This window comes from Electrophorus electricus, chromosome 4 (genome assembly GCF_041902795.1).
Source record: "Electrophorus electricus isolate QZ-2024a chromosome 4, ASM4190279v1, whole genome shotgun sequence".
Lineage (NCBI taxonomy): Eukaryota > Metazoa > Chordata > Actinopteri > Gymnotiformes > Gymnotidae > Electrophorus > Electrophorus electricus.
Window position 1 is genome coordinate 10696170 of NC_137500.1, and position 18292 is coordinate 10714461.

At 41.7% G+C, this 18292-nt stretch overlaps 1 protein-coding gene across 2 annotated transcripts; it reads left to right on the forward strand.

The window, feature by feature from the left end:
• The first annotated feature begins 79 nt into the window (after positions 1-79).
• On the forward strand, positions 80-18200 carry myo5c (myosin VC). Of its 2 annotated transcripts, XM_035523591.2 has the most exons (41): positions 80-295; positions 652-762; positions 913-1081; positions 1353-1497; positions 1662-1818; positions 1989-2132; positions 2339-2420; positions 2588-2695; positions 2872-2978; positions 3215-3480; positions 5298-5379; positions 5498-5638; positions 5832-5954; positions 6070-6153; positions 6568-6696; positions 6836-6933; positions 7015-7101; positions 7358-7469; positions 7722-7933; positions 9267-9432; positions 9578-9724; positions 10200-10364; positions 11568-11661; positions 11741-11804; positions 11939-12119; positions 12865-12958; positions 13243-13306; positions 13483-13563; positions 13737-13917; positions 14291-14384; positions 14498-14561; positions 14654-14822; positions 14976-15060; positions 15161-15259; positions 15431-15585; positions 15748-15837; positions 15970-16120; positions 16334-16634; positions 16812-16986; positions 17112-17192; positions 17620-18200. In XM_035523591.2, exons 1-41 carry the CDS (start codon positions 269-271, stop codon positions 17770-17772), a joined length of 5238 nt encoding a protein of 1745 aa, XP_035379484.2. In that variant the 5' UTR covers positions 80-268; the 3' UTR covers positions 17773-18200. The 2 variants fall into 2 exon arrangements, with proteins under 2 accessions (XP_035379484.2, XP_081568462.1); XM_081712336.1 differs by lacking the exons at positions 80-295; positions 652-762; positions 1353-1497 and having other exon boundaries at positions 950-1081.
• Positions 18201-18292: the final 92 nt, after the last annotated feature.

Here is an 18292-nt window from a genome sequence, read left to right on the forward strand (position 1 = left end):
TCGCGGGAGCACACGAGTGAGGATCCTGTTTCTTTTGTTTTCTAAGTCCTTGTTCAAATGAACACACCCCTACTGCAAGCAGGTGTCACAAGACTCGAGGGCGACAGGACGCGAAGTACGTAGGTGTGTAAAGGAAGGTTAGAGAGTGACCTAATGAGCTTAATGACGCCTCAGTCTTCTGAGATTTTAATATAATGTAGTTTACTTACGCCGAGGGACGCAAAGAACATGAAACAAAACGGTGTCAGGTGAAACGAAACCTGTTGCCATGGCATTGTTGGAGTTGTACACTAAGGTAAGATAGAAAACGAAAGTGCTCTAGCTTAGCTAACAAAGTAACAAATCTTTTTATATCTGTCCAAAACTATCTTAGGCGCTGTAGTCTACCGTTTTGGGTTTTTTTGGGGTTTTTTTTTTTTTTAGCAACAACTTATATAGGCTACTGTAAACTCTCTATTGAATCCCAAACATATGGTAGAAATGGAAGCAGGCTCCACGTGACTCTTGTTTTATAAGTGTAAAAATCAAGTCCAACTGGCCTATACGTACTCATTTGTACTCGTTCTTTTTATGCATCTCCTGAGCGACTTTTCAAAGATCAACTCTTTCATAAACGCGTATTCATCTTTCTTCTGCCTGTCTCTACTTCAGTACAACAGAGTTTGGATTCCCGACGCAGAGGATGTTTGGAAATCGGCGGAAATTTTAAAGGATTTCACACCGGGAGATCGTTTTCTACAGCTGCATCTTGACGATGGAACAGTAAATATCTAAATGCCTAGCCAGCACTTCACTTATTTGTGGAAACCTTTATAGGTTTACACAGTAGCAAGACCAATACAATGTATTATGCTGTAGTGAGATTTTTATGCACTAATATGTTTGATTAGTATGAATAATTCTGTGCAACAGGAATTGCAATTGCCTTTGGAGGGGGATGGGCGGTTACCTCCCCTCCGCAACCCAGATATCCTGGTGGGGGAGAATGACCTCACTGCTCTGAGCTACCTCCACGAGCCAGCAGTACTGCACAACCTCCGCGTGAGATTTGTGGACTCTAAAATCATCTACACATACTGTGGTGAGTAAATTAGTGTCAAGTAGCCAATAAACATGTCATTCATTCAGAGAACCTTGATATTTAGTGGTTCTAACTTAGAGATAACAACACAAGCTGTAGAACCTGACTCGGAACTGACTTGGAACTTCTTTACAACTGGCCAGGGGCTTACAACTTCATGGGGTGGCATTTGAGGAAATATTTTACAATTCCTCTTTCTGTACTGATTATCTTCCCATATATCAGATAAACATTATCTTCCCATACATCTCTTTACCATCATATCCTTTAGGCATTATCCTAGTGGCTGTTAACCCATATAAACAACTGCCCATTTATGGAGATGCAGTCATCCATGCTTATTCTGGACAGAATATGGGAGATCTGGACCCTCATATATTTGCAGTGGCAGAAGAAGCTTACAAACAGATGGCAAGGCAAGAGTGTTATAGTGTTTAAACAAACCAGTTGTTTTGTGGGTTTACTGTTAAAACATTCTTTCAACTTCACTAGATTTGTGGTTGTGGAGTTTAAGATTCAATATAATTGTACAGTTTTCCTTCCCATTTATTAATTTCATCCTCCTAACATGTTTATCCAGGAACAACAGGAACCAGTCTATCATAGTCAGTGGGGAGTCTGGAGCAGGGAAGACTGTGTCTGCTCGCTATGCCATGAGATACTTTGCAATGGTCAGCAAGTCTGGTAGCAATAAACATGTGGAGGACAAGGTTCTGGCATCAAACCCAGTCACTGAGGTACTGTTGATCTCAGCAGCACTTATGGCCTGCTGTTAGGTAAAGGGAATAACCTGGAGTCCTAAAAGTTCAAGAGCATTCTGTGCATTGCTTTGGTCACTCATCAGTGCTTTAGATGTATATTTGGAGGCAGTAGCTAAGGCAATAGTTAACCAGGTGTATTTCTGAAGGCTATAGGTAACGCAAAGACAACGAGGAATGACAACAGCAGCCGTTTTGGGAAGTACACAGAAATCAGCTTTGATAAAAGATACCAGATTATTGGAGCCAACATGAGGACATACCTTCTGGAAAAGTCTAGGGTTGTTTTTCAGGTAATGAACTTAAGTGAGTAATGTTGATATATGTGATGGGTTTGGTTTGATGGGTATATGTGATGGGTCTCTTTATGCTTCAAGGTCAGGTCCTCTACACTTGGAATTGCTACATCTATTACTATGGCCCTCTTCTGCTCTTTTATATAACATTGAATTTATATGCTTAATGATTTCTTATTAGCTAATTTTTGTACACCCTGCAGTCGGAGAATGAACGAAACTATCACATCTTCTACCAGATGTGTGCTTCTGCAGACCAACCAGATTTTAAGAGCTTAAGACTGTGTGAGTATGTTTTCTGTTTAAGTAGAGCTTTTCCCAGTCAGTATATTATACCCAGTCAGTATATTATTACAATAGTGATTGAAAGTAGAAGAATAATAAGCAGTGAATTAAGTTTATTTTCGCTACAGATGACACTCATGTGGTGTCTTCTCTGCATTTCACTTCAGTGAGTGCCGACAAGTTTAATTACACTAATATGGGAGGGGAGATGGAGATCCCCGGAGTGGACGATCGCGCCGAGATGGCTGAAACCTGCCGAACTTTCACCCTGCTGGGTAGGATACCTGGACTTTTGTCTGGCTGTTTCCTTTTCTGCAGCATGACTTAGTTTGAAGTTTTATATTATTGAGACATCAACATTCATAAAGTAGAACTGCAGAAAGTTCCATACACTGAGCATTTAGCCAGTTGATTGTAGTTGTGTGGTGGTATTGTCCTGACCTCTCTACAGGGCTGAAGAAGGACTTTCAGGCCGATTTATTTAAGATGCTGGCAGGGATTCTGCACTTGGGCAATGTGGTGATCAAAGCAGTTAACTCAGATAAATCATCCGTCAATGTAAGACATATTTCAGCTGTGTGTTTTACATAACCCGTTATAGCAATACCATGTCATAGCACCCATTCATCAGAATCCAGTGTTTAAGTATTCTTTTACAATTCAACCAATTCATTTATTGGTTGATCACTTTTTAAAATGCAGGTCTACAAGATTTGTAGGTTGCGCATGAAAATCCAGCACATCCACTAAAATTCCTTCTTGTGGCATCAGTCCTCTCTGTTTCTTTCTCCCAGACTACAGACGCTCACTTGACTGCATTCTGTGACCTGCTTGGAGTCAGAGGGGAAGAAATGTGTCGCTGGCTGTGTCATCGGCGTATTGTCCTGTCGTCTGAGACTGTGGTGAAGCCGCAGCCTGTGGAGCGCGCCATCAACGCCCGTGATGCACTGGCCAAGCACCTGTACGCCTTCCTCTTCGACTGCGTCATCCGCAGGATCAACCAGGCGCTGCAGGTCCCTGGCAAGCAGCATTCCTTCATCGGAGTGCTGGATATCTATGGGTAAATAAAGGAATGTAATTCTTGTTTGTTTGTTTTATTTGTTCATTTCCTGACTGAGTACAATTTTTGGGGGATTTTCCCCTTTGGCTCGGCTCATTTGACTTTACAGATATCTACAAACAATGGATGAGCAATTCTGTTTACAGTTGTGTTCAGAATAATAGCAGTCCAACATGACTAACCAGATCAATCACTGTTTTTGGTAGAAATTATATTACTACATGGCAAATAACTTACCAGTAGGTGTGGTAGAGTCATAGAAAACCATCAGACCCAACATTTATGATATGTATGCTCCTGAGTTTGTGTAATTGAATAAATCACTGAAACAGGTGTGTTCAAAATAATAGCAGAGTGGGGTTCAATTAGTGAGGTCATTCATTCTATGAAAAAAAAGATGTCAATCAGGTGGCACATGTTGTACATGCATTTCTCTCTGAAAACCTGAGAAAAATGGATTGTTCCAGATATTGTTCAGAAGAACAGAAGATTGATTGATTGGAGAGGGGAAAACGTATAAAGAAGTGCAGAAAATGATAGGCTGCTCAGCTAAAATGATCTCCAATGCTTTCAAATGGAAAGCAAAACCAGAGAGATGTGGAAGACAACAGAAGACTACCATTCGAATGGATTGAAGAATAGCCAGAATGGCAAAGACTCAGCCAATGATCAGCCCCAGGGTGATCAAAGATGGTCTGAAGTTACCTGTGAGTACTGTGACAATTAGAAGATGCCTGTGTGAAGCTAATCTATTGGCAAGAAGCCCCCGCAAAGTCCCATTGTTAAAAAAAGACGTGCTGAAGAGGTTACAGTTTGCCAAAGAACACTTGGATTTGCCTAAAGAGAATTGGAGAAACATTTTGTGGACTGATGAAAGTAAGATTGTTCTTTTTGGATCCAAGGGCCGCAGACAGTTTGTCAGACAACCCTCAAATACTGAATTCAATCCACAGTACACTCTGAAGACAGTGAAGCATGGTGGTGCAGGCATCATGATATGGGGATGTTTCTCTTACTATGGTGTCGGGCCTATTTATCGCATACCAGGGATCATGGATCAGTTTGTATATATCAAAATACTTGAAGAGGTCATGTTGCCTTATGCTGAAGAGGCAATGCCCTTGAAATGGGTGTTTCAACAAGACAACGACCCCAAACACACCAGTAAGCGAGCAGCATCTTGGTTCCAGACCAACAAAATTAAACTTATGGAATGGCCAGCCCAATCCCCAGACCTTAATCTGATAGAAAACTTGTAGGGGGACATCAAAAATGCTGTTTCTGAGGCAAAACCAAGAAATGCAGAGGAATTGTGGAAAGTCGTCAAATCATCCTGGGCTGGAATACCTGTTGACAGGTGCCAGAAGTTGGTCGACTTCATGCAGCACAGATGTGAAGCAGTTCTCAGAGACAGTGGTTATACAACTAAATATTAGTTTAGTGATTCACAACAATGCTAAATCCTAAAGATTTTTCAGTTTATACAGCAAATATTTGAGTTTGTGAAGAAAAATGCGGACATTGCTATTTTTTTTAACTGCCCTATATTCATTTTTTCTTCATTTTCTGTAAAGTAATTTAAAAATTGATACATGTTCTGATTTAGAATATAATGTGCAGTGTTCCCAATGCATGGACAGAAAAACTATTGTAAGGATTATGAGCTTTACTCACATTTTTAAACACACTGCTATTATTTTGAACACAACTGTATATTCAGTAACATTTCTATATAGGCTAATATTTCTAACTTCACAGTGTACTTCATTACATAATCAAGGTTTTCCTGACTTTACCATGCTTTTGGGATATTACAGATTTGAGACATTTGATGTGAATAGTTTTGAGCAGTTTTGCATCAACTATGCAAATGAGAAGTTGCAACAGCAGTTCAACTTGGTATGTTGCCTCCCTGTTTCTGTGTTCGCGTTCCACTTTAGTTTGCTCATTGAATTAATGAATGTCAAACTAGCATGAGCATAATTTTTTGACCTGGTGCTTCGTTTTTTCCTGCCAGCACGTGTTTAAGCTAGAGCAAGATGAGTACATGAAGGAGGGCATCCCATGGACATTAATCGATTTCTATGACAACCAGCCAGTCATTGATCTTATTGAGGCAAAGATGGGCATCCTGGACTTGCTGGATGAGGAGTGTCTGGTGACAAACCTCTCTAAAAACAATAGTTACTATAATGAAGCACTTCACTTTGACAACAGACCTTAGCCAGTCAACATAACATCTCACTGAGGACTAAATTATTATATTTTAGTTGTTCAGCTTTGTCTCATATGTCTAGCTGAATTTAGACTTTGCTCAAATGTTTGATAGATGTGTTGTGTATGGTCCACAGTTTCTTCAGGGGACTGATAAAAATTGGCTGCAGAAGCTCTATAATTATCTGGGCTCAAGGCCCATGTTTGAGAAACCCCGCCTGTCCAATCAGGCGTTTGTGATCCAGCACTTTGCAGACAAGGTGAGAAGGTGTACTGTGCGTTTTGTAATGAGTGAATCATCAGCATGACACATTACTCTCCAGTGGATAATTGACAGTATGAAGATGTTATTCAAGCCACTTGTCATTTCTGTAGGTAGAATATCAGTGTAAAGGTTTTCTTGAAAAGAACAGAGATACCCTGTATGAAGAGTTGGTGGACATAATGCGAGCTAGTAAGGTAAAAACAACTTATTACACTAAACCAAACCTTCTCTTTAAATTGACTGAGTGTTTAAAGAAAGAGTTATATTTGTCAGAAGTTTTAAATACTTTACAGATTACAGATTTGACCAGTAGGTGTCATTTAAGTTTCAAAATATAAAGGCATTTGTTGTAAATTTCTGTGTACCGCAGCTTGTGCAGGGTATGGATAAGGATCTGAGGATTTGTCACTATAAACCGATTGACCAATAGACATCTAAGATGTATGGGGCTTTCTAAGATACATTCGTCTCTAAAATGTATCCAATAATTTTGTTTAATGTTTTTGAGATTAAGTTCACTTTATATGCGAAAAGATGTTTCTTCTTGCACAGTAACAACTTTTCTCATATGTGCATGGCTGAAGATGATTGAAACTTGTTGTTGTTAGGTTCCTCTCTTGGCAGATTTCTTTAATGAAGAGAGACATAATTCCGTTACAAAGGCTGTCAAAGTGAAAGCAGCACGACCTGGAGTCAAACCAGTCAATAAGCAACTTAGAAGCACAGTAGGAGACAAGGTGCACAATCACATATGCCTGGTGGATTGTGGGTGACTTTTATAGCAAGCACAACTCAGTAACTAGCCAACTTGATATTGTCATCCGGTTTGTTTTCACAGTAGCAAAATCTTTCCATTCTTTCTGTTTGTCATTGCAGTTTCGCAGTTCTTTGTATCTGTTAATGGAGACACTCAATGCTACCACACCCCATTACGTCCGCTGTATTAAACCTAATGAGGAGAAACTGCCTTTCGAGTGAGTGATCCCAACCAGCTTTTGATATTCAATGGCATGTCTCTATTTATTTTCATGTATTTTTTTTGTGTGTGTGTTCAGATATGACTCAAAGCGTGTGGTGCAGCAACTTCGAGCCTGCGGTGTACTAGAGACTGTTCACATCAGTGCTCAGAGCTACCCATCCAGGTGCATCCACTGGCCAATCACACCAATGTCACCACTGCTTTGATAACCTTTCTGCCTTTTAGCTCTCTTCACTGTAGGTCCATAGGTGGCCAATGTGTAAAAAAACAAACATTTACCGCAACATCAGCATCGCATTTGCAAAAGCTTTGTATTTAGTGGCCTGTTTCTGAATTAGGAGGTATTACAACTTCAGTGCCTCCGGCATGCACACTTCTGAACCTGGATCAAGGCGTGAGCTGTTCTTGCTGCTTTGCAGGTGGACGTACATTGAGTTCTACAGCCGCTACAGTATTCTGATGAGCCAGGTGGAGCTCAGGCTGGGAGAGAAGAAGCAGACATGTCAAACCGTGTTGCAGAGACTCATCCCTGTAAGACGCGCCCTCGCCCGCACCTCTCACCATACACAAGGCCACTTTTAGTCTGTTAACCTCGTGTACCAACTGCTTAAGTTCCAGTACACTCTGATTCTTTTTTCACCTATTGATCCCTTTTATTCCCGACAAACAAAAGCCTGACTCACTCTATATGTATTTTTGTTAAGAGCTTGCATTATTAACAGATACCACCAGATAAAAAAGGTTTTTGTCAAGTCTGAACATATCCAACTGTGGTTTTAACAGGACTCGAACCAGTATAAGTTTGGGCGAACCAAGATCTTCCTGCGGGCAGGGCAGGTGGCCTACCTGGAGAAGCTGCGCTTGGATTGTCTGCGCACCGCCTGCATTACCATCCAGAAGCACGTGAGAGGCTGGAGCCAGAGACGGCGCTACCTGCTCATGAAGCACGCCGCTATCACCATCCAACAGTACTTCCGCGGCACCAGGCAGGTCAGGTGAGTGGGAGAAGCATGACAACATTGTCAATCTGAGAGGTGTTGTGCACACAGCTCCATGATACCTATAACAAATTATACCCTGGTCTGACTGGTGCTGCGAGAATCTCATTTTTCACTTTATCTATATAGCATTCATATATATTTAATTACTGAATGATTCACTGTATGCCTTAAGTGTTTTACACTTCTCTTATACAGTGTTTTGTTGTACTGTCCTATAACAAAGTACAGTTTTCTTTCAGTGAAATTAAGGAACAGAAGGTGTGGACTAGTATGAATTTGCTTCAAGATTGTGAGTCAATGTCTAGATAATGGTTTTATAATTGCATACAGGAAAAGCACAGACAGACTAATGAGTGGCATTTCATCTGATCCATCATGTGTGCTGCACAGTGAATACAGTGTTCTGCCTTATAGTACTCAAATAGATGGTTTAAATTATCCAAGGATAAGCCTAAATAGATTTAAGACTCCTTTATAACTCAGTCAATCCTACTACTTAATAAGTGGTGTAGTTTAGTTACATAAATTGGTAGTAATATTTCTCAGCTGTAGTATGCACTAGCAAAGGTACAATGAGAAAGGTACAATGTTATGTTTGGGTAGTATGGAGTGTGTAAGTGTGTTGTAACTGTATAGGTTTTCTGTGGAGTGTGTGTTGTAACTGTGTATAGGTGTTGTGTGGTGCATGTGTCTTGTAACTATGTGTGTAGGTGTTGTGTGGTGTATGTGTGTTGTAACTATGTGTGGAGAGTGTGTGTTGTAACTATGTGTGTAGGCAGTGGTTCATTTGAGGGGGCTGTATGTGAATGCCATACCCCCAACAGAGACAGAATCTCTCCCCCTTGTAAAATTGCCATTCCCACTTTGCATCCCTTTTTGATCAAACTATGTATATGATGTTATGTAGTATTGGGGTCAGTGTGTGCAGCCTCAAGATAGTTCACAATCAGACAGGCACGAGATATATTATTTAATCCTCCCTTAGGTGAAACCAACCTACCCTGAATTCAGCTACTATGTATCGGTGTTCTATGAAGTATGCAAATTTCTATAATGGAGCTTATAGGACAAAAGACAAGTTTCAGAGAAATCTGAAAGATTGGATTGTATCTAATTGCACTGTATCATATTAGCCTGGAGATATCTTTTAAGAGACATGAATTAAGGTGTCTCTTTTAAGAGACATGAATTAAAAGTCAGTTATTAATTCCTGACTAAGTGCACTTAGTTACACCTAAGTGTAACTACTGCTACACAAGAAGCCTTCAGACAGCACTGCTAGAATCTCTGTGTGCTCACCTCACTTGTATGTGTGTGTTTTTTCTAGACGCTCATTGACGGCATTGGCATTGAAGCAGGCTTGGGCTGCGGTGGTCATCCAGAGACACTGCCGTGGCTATCTTGTACGGCGGGTCTTCCAGCTACTCCTCATCGCCACGGTTACAGTCCAGTCTTATGTCAGGGGGTGGAAGGCCCGCAAGCGTTACAAAAAGGCAAAGCGTTTGTATACTGCAATATAATTAAACGTATAATTATTTAATTATCAGCTTAATTGTCATCTTTAACTTTGCTTGCACGTATTCTGTACCTGAATCTGTTTTATATGTTTGTGTACATGCGTGTGTGCACCACTCATAGATGGTGGAGGAGCATAAAGCGCTGGTTCTGCAGAAGTATGCCCGAGCATGGTTGGTACGACGTCGGTTCCAGACCATGCGCAGGCTTGTCCTGAATGTGCAGCTGTCCTACAGAGTTCAGCAGCTGCGCAAGAAGGTGGAGGAGCAGGTGAGACCATAAACTCATAATGAAGGGTGACAGGTGGAGGAGCAAGTGAGACCATAAACTCATAATGAAGGGTGACAGGTGGAGGAGCAGGTGAGACCATAAACTCATAATGAAGGGTGACAGGTGGAGGAGCAGGTGAGGCCATAAACTCATAATGAAGGGTGACAGGTGGAGGAGCAGGTGAGGCCATAAACTCACCTGGGTATTATATCAGCATTACTAATTCTATAAATGCACTAATATATTAGGTATCTTCTATATCTTCTGTATTGTTGTAAGAGGGCTGTAATCTGCGTTATTTATATACAAGGTTTGTTCAACACTGGCAAAAAATATATTTTTGAGGGATTTTCTGGCAAAAAAGATATTTTGGGGGGATTTTCTTTGTTTGTTTGTTTGTTTTTTCAGTGTATTTATTTTGAACAGAAATGCTCTTTAAGCCTTTCAGTACAAACAGCTGTCTTCTTGTCGGCAGAATAAAGAGAACCGAGGTCTGATGGAGAGACTGACGAGTCTGGCAAACACCCATGCTCAGGCAATGGACAGGATACAGGCTCTGGAGGTGGAGCTTAGCAAAGCATCCAATGAGAGGGCATCTGTAGAGGAGAGGGAAAAGAAAGCTAAAGAGGAGAGCAATCAGGTAACAATAATAACTTTATATCGCACCTTTCAAACATAAAAATGCAGCTCAAAGTGCTTCACAATAAAAATAATTTACCTAAAACAGTAACAAAATAAAAGGCAATTGAAAAAAAGTGTGTAAATACTAATACACCTACAATTACTACAATTACTACTACTTGTAAGTGCCGCAGGGCGAGGAGCAGGACAGACAGGCTCTCTTGATGTAGACAGACATTTATTATACATACACGAAGGACGAACATATCGGCACTCACAGAAAACCATGTATGTGAACACGGACAACAAGTTACAAACATAACCCGCGATGCTACTGTGACATGAACATGAACATGGACAAAGACCGACAACCCTGCACTCTCCTGCAACAGTTTAAATACATGCAAACATTAGACACAGAAGCAGGTGTGCAAACATGGGCGTGGTTACAAACGAAAAGACAAACTCCCGCATCACGCAGCGGGCCGTACCATGTGACCTGTGGGACAGGTGCAGTCCGACACTACTACTAATAATAATAAATGTAATAAAACACAGAAATAGAGGCAAAACAATTAGGACAAAAAGAAATAGTAAGAAGTAAATTAACAATTGACGTGTTTGTCTAATTAAAAACAGTAATAACAAAAAGTTAAATAGATCTATGAGAAAGGTATTGAATATAGAATAATATAAACAGGATGATGAAAAATAAGAACAAATGAAGAAGATAAACTGTATTCATTCATTTATTCAAGATAGGATTTAAGGCCGGCAGCCAGTAAAGTGAAGATAAAACAGGTGTTTTGTTTTGTGTGTGTGTTAGTATTCTGGCTGCAGCATTCTGAACAAATTGCAGTCTGTCAGTTGTGCTTTTTGGTAATCAAGTAACGCACTACAGTAGTCAAGACATGAAAAAACAAAAGCGTGGATCAGGTTCTCAGGATCTTGTAGTTTGACAAAACGTCTAATTCATGTAATATTTCTTAAACGAAAAATGTAGTTTTTGTAACATTTATCAATGTGTGATTTAAAAGTTAAGGCAGAGACTAAGAGTCTGCTAAGATTTCTAATTTCTAATTGCATCCTTCATAAAACCTACAGTCACAGACTGTAAATCACTGAATGTTGCCTGGATATTTCCACATGAAACATTTGGTATGCTCCACATAAAACATATGATAATTTGTTTCCGTAGTAACTGTACATTTTATTCCAAAAGGTTATTGCTCAGCTTCGGCGCGAGAGGGACAAGATCAGCCTGGAGAAGAAGGATGTTGAGCAGAAACTGAAAGACTCCCTACAGCAGATGACAAGTACATTCTGAGATCTCCTTTAAAAATATCAACACTTTTTTTTTTTTAGCTAGATGTTAAAATGTATTTCTTTTTTCAGACAATTTTGAGGACGTCAAGAAAAAGCTCATGGAGGACTTGGAGCGGGAGGAGAGACTTCGCAAGTAAAAAAATAAATAAATAAATAAAAAACCTCACCTTGGCAGACCACATTCTGCCTCTCCTGCCACCGCAGTGTATCAGTTGTCTTTCAGCCTCCTCTGCGCCCAGTGACAGCCTTTTGGCTCTGCTCTGTCAGGGTGGCCGAGCACAACAGCGAGCTGCAGAAGGAGGACGTGGCTAAGGAGATCACAAAGTTGAAGGAAGATAGCCGCCGACTGCGGGAGGAGAAGGTGCGGCTGCAGGGGCAGGCCGAGGAGGACACACGCCTCCACCAGGAGCTCCAGGAGCAGCTCAGCCAACTTGCCAAGCATGTCAAGGTAGACCGAGGATGAGGTCGCTGTAATCCCGAGACAAAGTAGACCGAGGATGAGGTCGCTGTAATCCCGAGACAAAGTAGACCGAGGATGAGGTCGCTGTAATCCCGAGACAAAGTAGACTGAAGATGAAGTTGCAGTAATCCCAAGGGACAGTAGATTGAGGATGAGATCACTGTAATCCCAAGGGAAGGTTGACTGAGGGCGTAATTATGAGGGGGAAGTGGTCAGAGGATGAGATCGCCATAATCCCGAGAGGAAGGTGGACTGAGGATGATGATGTTATAATCCGGAGGGGAAGGTACACAATTTGTAGCACACTAATAAACATTTCTGTTTTCTACCAAATGGTGAAGCCTTTAACAAGGCTTGCACACAGCACAAATAAGCAAAAAGAGAAATAAACAATACAGCGGCGATGGAACGAGGTAACGAACAGAGAGCAAAAGAGATGCGACTAAACAGAACCATTACATAAACACACATCAACATTTTAACCACACATTATACAAAAACATTAACTTTTAACTAAATAAACCGTGGCGAGGCGCACAGCATTAAGGGAATGCTCTTAAGGCGCTGCTCTCCTATTGGCTTCAGCCACAAAGTCAGTGGTGGATGCCACACTTGATTGAGGATGTGTGATTTATAATCCAGAGGGGAAGAGAGATTAAGGTGAGATTGTTATAATCCAGAGAGGAATGATGGGCTTCATAAGTGATTTGACTGTCTGTTGTCGTCTGTGCAGGTCATACCAGAATTACGTAGGGAGATTAACAGCCTCAAAATCGAGAAAGATGAAACAGACAGAAAATTGAGTGAGCAAACTCAGCAGACCTCAGGTACTGTTGAAAGAGCTAAAATATTTAAATAAATATAAAATATTTCATGTACATTTTTTGTGATTTCTAAGAATGCTTTTTTTTTTTTTTTTGCTTAAACCAGTAATAAAATGCTCGCATGCATTAAACCACTCCTTTATGGTTTATGCCCAATATACATGTACAATATACATGTACAATATACATGTACAATATACATGTCCTAGTATTAAAGCTAATCAAATTAAAGCTAGTATTTTACAGTTACTTGTAAGGTGGTGAGAGAGATTCTTTTCTTTCCTTAGAGAAAATTAATTTGATTACAAGGCAGCTTCTTGGTGAGGCGAAAGAAGAGGAGCTCATTCTGAGGTTCTGACAGACATTCCTGCCTGATTTTTTTCATCCTTCTTCCCTTTCTCATGAGCTGACATTGATATGCACGTTTTCTATGAAAAGACATTTGTGAGATGCAAGCCCTTTAGGCTATTAAAATGCTAAAGGATGATGTATATGATGTCTCACTGATTTTGAAGGTCTAATTGCAGGTTGAAAAAGGAGACCACAGAGGCTGCTAATGACAAAGGAAATCTCCTGTTTGCCTTTGATGGACTGCAGAATGCTACCAGGTTTAAGCCCCGTTGTGTGCAACTTTGTGGATGTTTTCTCTTTAACATAAATTTTCATATGTTTGTTTTTACCTGCCTCTCTCTCTCTTTGCCTCCCCCCTTATCTGTCTCTGTCTCTCTCTCTCTCTCTCTCTCTCTCTCTCTCTCTCTCTCTCTCTCGTGTTGTGTGTCAGGTTGGTGGAATCCCAGCTGCAGGAGCAGAAGGAGAACTATGAGAGCCAGCTAGAGGCACTGGTCTTCAAAAACGATCACCTGACCAGAGAGAACCAGCAGTTGCAAGCCCTCTTTCAGGAGAAAAGCAATGTCAACCACAGCATTGGACAAGAGGTGGCACGCCTCACATCTGAGAACATGGTACTGTTCAATACATCCATCCAAACTGCCGTGCAATACTGTCACTAAACAAACCGTATGTCGTGTTCTTCAGTCCTGTTCCTGGTTGGACACAACACTGCTCTTTATCTATTCACATCTCCTGATCACCTAATTCAGCTTCAAAAGGTGTCAGAGCTGAGAAAGCCCTAAACTGTAGAGTACTATACTTGTTCTTGAGTGGGAGTGTAGAACCATGCTGTATGTGTGTGCAGTGTGGCACAGCCCTGTGCTTCTGTGGCACATCACTGTTATGATACTACTGGGAATCTGTAACACACAAACTGTTGTCACCACCGTTTTAATGAGGTTATTAAGGTTTAAAGAGTGCTGATATTCCACGTGCTGTGGGTAGGTGATCCCAGAACTGAAGCAGCAGTTATCAGAGATGCAACGCCACAGACAAGAGCTGGAAACTCAGCTAAAGGAGCAAAGCACTGCGATGACTGGTAAGCTCTACAGCACCACTGAGCTCAAACATGGTTTAACAGCTGGCCAAGCCACAACTGGGTTCTTAACCTTTCTTCTTATACCAAAGAGTTTTTTCAAATTTATTTGATAGAAAAAATGACGAAGGTATCCAATGACCTTCAGGGCAGGCTTGAGGAGGAATGCGCCAAAAGACGGTAAATGGCGTTTTGTCATAAAGCAGCTACTCATGGTCTACATTGCTCTTTTTAAACCTGGAAAACCAATGGTACTGACTGCATGCACACAGGCTATTGGAGGAAGGTTCTAGAGAGAGCAAGAGAGAAAGAGAAGAGTTGGAAAGGAGACTAGAGGAGCTCAAGGAAGAGATGGTGCAGCTGAAGAGACTCCAGGACACAGAGAACGAAGTGAAAATCAAACTCCGACAGGAGACCTCACGCCTCACTGCTGAAAACATGGTGTGTCTGCCCCTATGTGTGACTGTGCCTGTGTGTGTGTGTGTGTGTGTGTGTGTGTGTGTGTTGGGGGGGGGGGGGGCTGCTTCCCGTGTGAATCACATTTCATGAATAATGTATCTGATTGCATATATTGCACTCTTTTTTTGTTTTCAGGACTTTGAAGAGCAAATGGACATGAAGGACAGAACCATAAAGAGGCTGCAGGACCAGGTCAAAGCCCTCCAGGCACCTGTGACAGGTGGGTTTGCTCGCCTGGGTTTACATTCAACATACCTAGACATCTTCTCATCTGGGTTTAGATTCCGCTTACTCTTCCTTGTGCTTGATGTCCTCAACAGTCAGTCAGAAGGCAGCACCAGCCGTTCCTAAAGAATACCTTGGCATGCTGGAGTATAAGAGGCAAGATGAGGACAGGCTTGTGCGAACACTCATACTTGGTATTCTCCTGTTCTGCACCACCACATTTCCAACCCTATATAGATAACACACAACCAAGTCCTTCTCCTCTGAATTGTATGGCTTGAAAAGTGTGTGAAAGAGAGGCCTTCAAGGGCATACATGAACGTACACATGCACACACACTTTCAGCTGCATGTGTCGTTTTGCAGAGCTGAAGCCGAGGGGTGTGGTGGTGAATATGATCCCTGGCTTGGTGGCCCATCTTCTCTTCATGTGCATGCGGCACGCCGACTACCTTAACGATGGAACCAAGCTCAAGTCCCTCATGCATGCCATCATCAGTGGCATCAAACAGGTCATCATGGTAAGGCATCCAGAGTGCTGGAGATCTTCATGAGAGAGGAAGAGGATAGGGGCTTGCCTTATTGTCTTTAAATGGTCTACTAAATATGAAAGTACCTACAGAGGTATCAATGGGACTGGTGATGATGATGATGATGATAATTGTTTGTCCATCTGTTTTAAGGACCATGAAGAGGACTTTGGGATTTTGTCCTTCTGGCTGTCCAACACCTACCACCTGCTCAACTGCCTCAAACAGTACAGTGGAGAGGAAGTGGGTTTCATTACCACCCTAAAAGCCCATCATCTCCACCCAGCATTAACGTCTTATTAATGATTTATTACCACTTAGGAAGTTTGTTTGGAAATGCAGGAGTGAAGAAGTGTCATATTCTCTCACCAACAGGAGTTCATGAAGCACAACACACCTCGGCAGAATAAGAATTGCCTTCAGAACTTTGACCTGTCTGAGCACAGGCAGATCCTCAGTGATCTTGCTATTCACATCTATCATCAGTTCATCAATGTCATGGAAGATGCCCTTTTCCCTATGATTGGTATGTATGCTGAGAGCAGTTTTGTGTTTCCTGTCAACATCCAAAATTGGGCGTATATGGACAGATAGTAATATCTATAGCGAAATAAAAAGATTTTACCATAAGTAGTATTAAACACCTCTTGAGGTGTTTGTATACATAGTAAGTATTGCTACTGAAACATCACAGTGGGGAAAAAAACCACTTGCAAATGCAGTTCACATCTCACTGCAGTTCCCGGGATGCTGGAGCACGAGAGCCTGCAAGGCATCTCCAGCATGAAGCCCACGGGCTTGCGCAAGCGCTCCCGCAGCGTGCTGGGCGAGAGCGGTGGGGGCGAGAGCCAGGCCTGCAGCGTGGCCTCCATCCTGCAGCTGCTCTCCAGCTTCCACAGCACCATGGCGCAGCAGGGCATGGAGGCACAGCTGCAGGACCAGGTGCTCCGCCAGCTTTTCTACCTGATAGGAGCCACGGCGCTCAACAGCATCCTGCTCCGCAAGGACCTCTGCTCCTGCCGCAAGGGCATGCAGATCAGGTGAGCCAGGGGGTGCGGTCAAATGTTAGTCGAATAAAACTAATATTGCATGCTGTTCACAATCGATCAGATGCCACTCCACTTAGTTTTAGCATTTGGCATAACTATGACCTAACACAGAAGATTTTACATGTTAATGACGGGCGGTGGTGGGTTCCCTCTGTATTTCTCCTGCAGGTGTAACATCAGCTACCTGGAGGAATGGCTGCGGGAGAAAGGTCTGCAGTCCTGCAGTGCTATGGAGACTCTCGGGCCTTTGGCACAGGCTGCCTGGCTCCTTCAGGTCAACAAAACCACTGACGAGGATGCAGCCGAGATCCAGCAGAGATGTCGCGAACTCTACACCGTCCAGGTAGAGCAGACCACACACACACACACACACACACACACGTGCATCATCCTCTCAGCTGTTATGCAGGCCTGAAGCCTACTTCTGCCTGCTCCACTCTATGGTTTCTCACCTCTGGGCCTTTTCAGATTGTAAAGATCCTCAACTCTTACACCCCTATTGATGATTTTGAAAAGCGGGTTGCACCGTCGTTTGTGCGTAAAGTGCAGGTAAGTTTACAGCTGCCATAATCATTTTGCAAACATTTCTTTTGTAATTCAGTTTTTATTGAAAATTGTCACAAAATACATATTATACAGTATATCTTAACTGAATGAATCTAGGCACAAAAACAATCATGGATCTCTACACTGAACTGCTCATCTGCTTAATAGTACTCAGCTCATCTCTATAAACCCCACCCCCACCATACGTACACACGTATGTTCACTTTTTTAAGGGGGGGGGGGGCATTGCTACTTTCAATTTTTCACATTGAAAACATTAATCTTCTTACAGAAATGTTGGATTGCAGGGTTTTGTTGCTAGTTGAGTGGTTTATCTCATGATATGAAAGGTAGATTAGAGTAATCACTGCAGTTGAAGAGTGTCCTTGGCCACCTGGTTCATCCTTGTTTATGGTTTTTATGGTGACAGGCACTTTTGCAGGAACGGGAGAGCTCAAGCCAGCTCATGATGGATGCGCAGTATCGCTTCCAGGTCACGTTCCCTTTCTGCCACTCCACACAAGCACTGGAGCTCCTGCAAGTACCCAGCAGTCTTCACCTGGGATTTCTCACCCGCATATGACCTCTGACCCTGACCTCCCACTGACTCTTCAGCTTCATGCGTCAAGAATTACTTGGATCGACATGGTATTATAATAATCACAAACTGGTAACCTCATGATTATTTTTGATTCACTCTTTAAAAGGGGCTGTCTGGTTATTTTAGATGTTGTGACATGAAATCTTATAGTTCTAATATTTCAAGGAATGAAAAGAAAATGTTCCTGTAAAAGGCACATATTTTGTTTAGGTTTGTTTTGTTTTATATATATTTTATTTTTTAAAATGTTATGGTCAACATAACCAACAATCGTGTTCATTTTTTATTGTGCCAATCAATATTTTTGACAACAAAAGCCATATATGTATTAAATGTATTTTTTTTTTAGTCTTATGTACTAAAATCATTTCTGTGACTTTCACATTGTTTGAAATAAATCAATATCACTGCTGGAATCTGTTTACTACCTCCACTATGGCTGATGCAACCTGTAAGTATTCATTATTTATATTTCAGTATATCTTCCACGTGTGGGTCATTA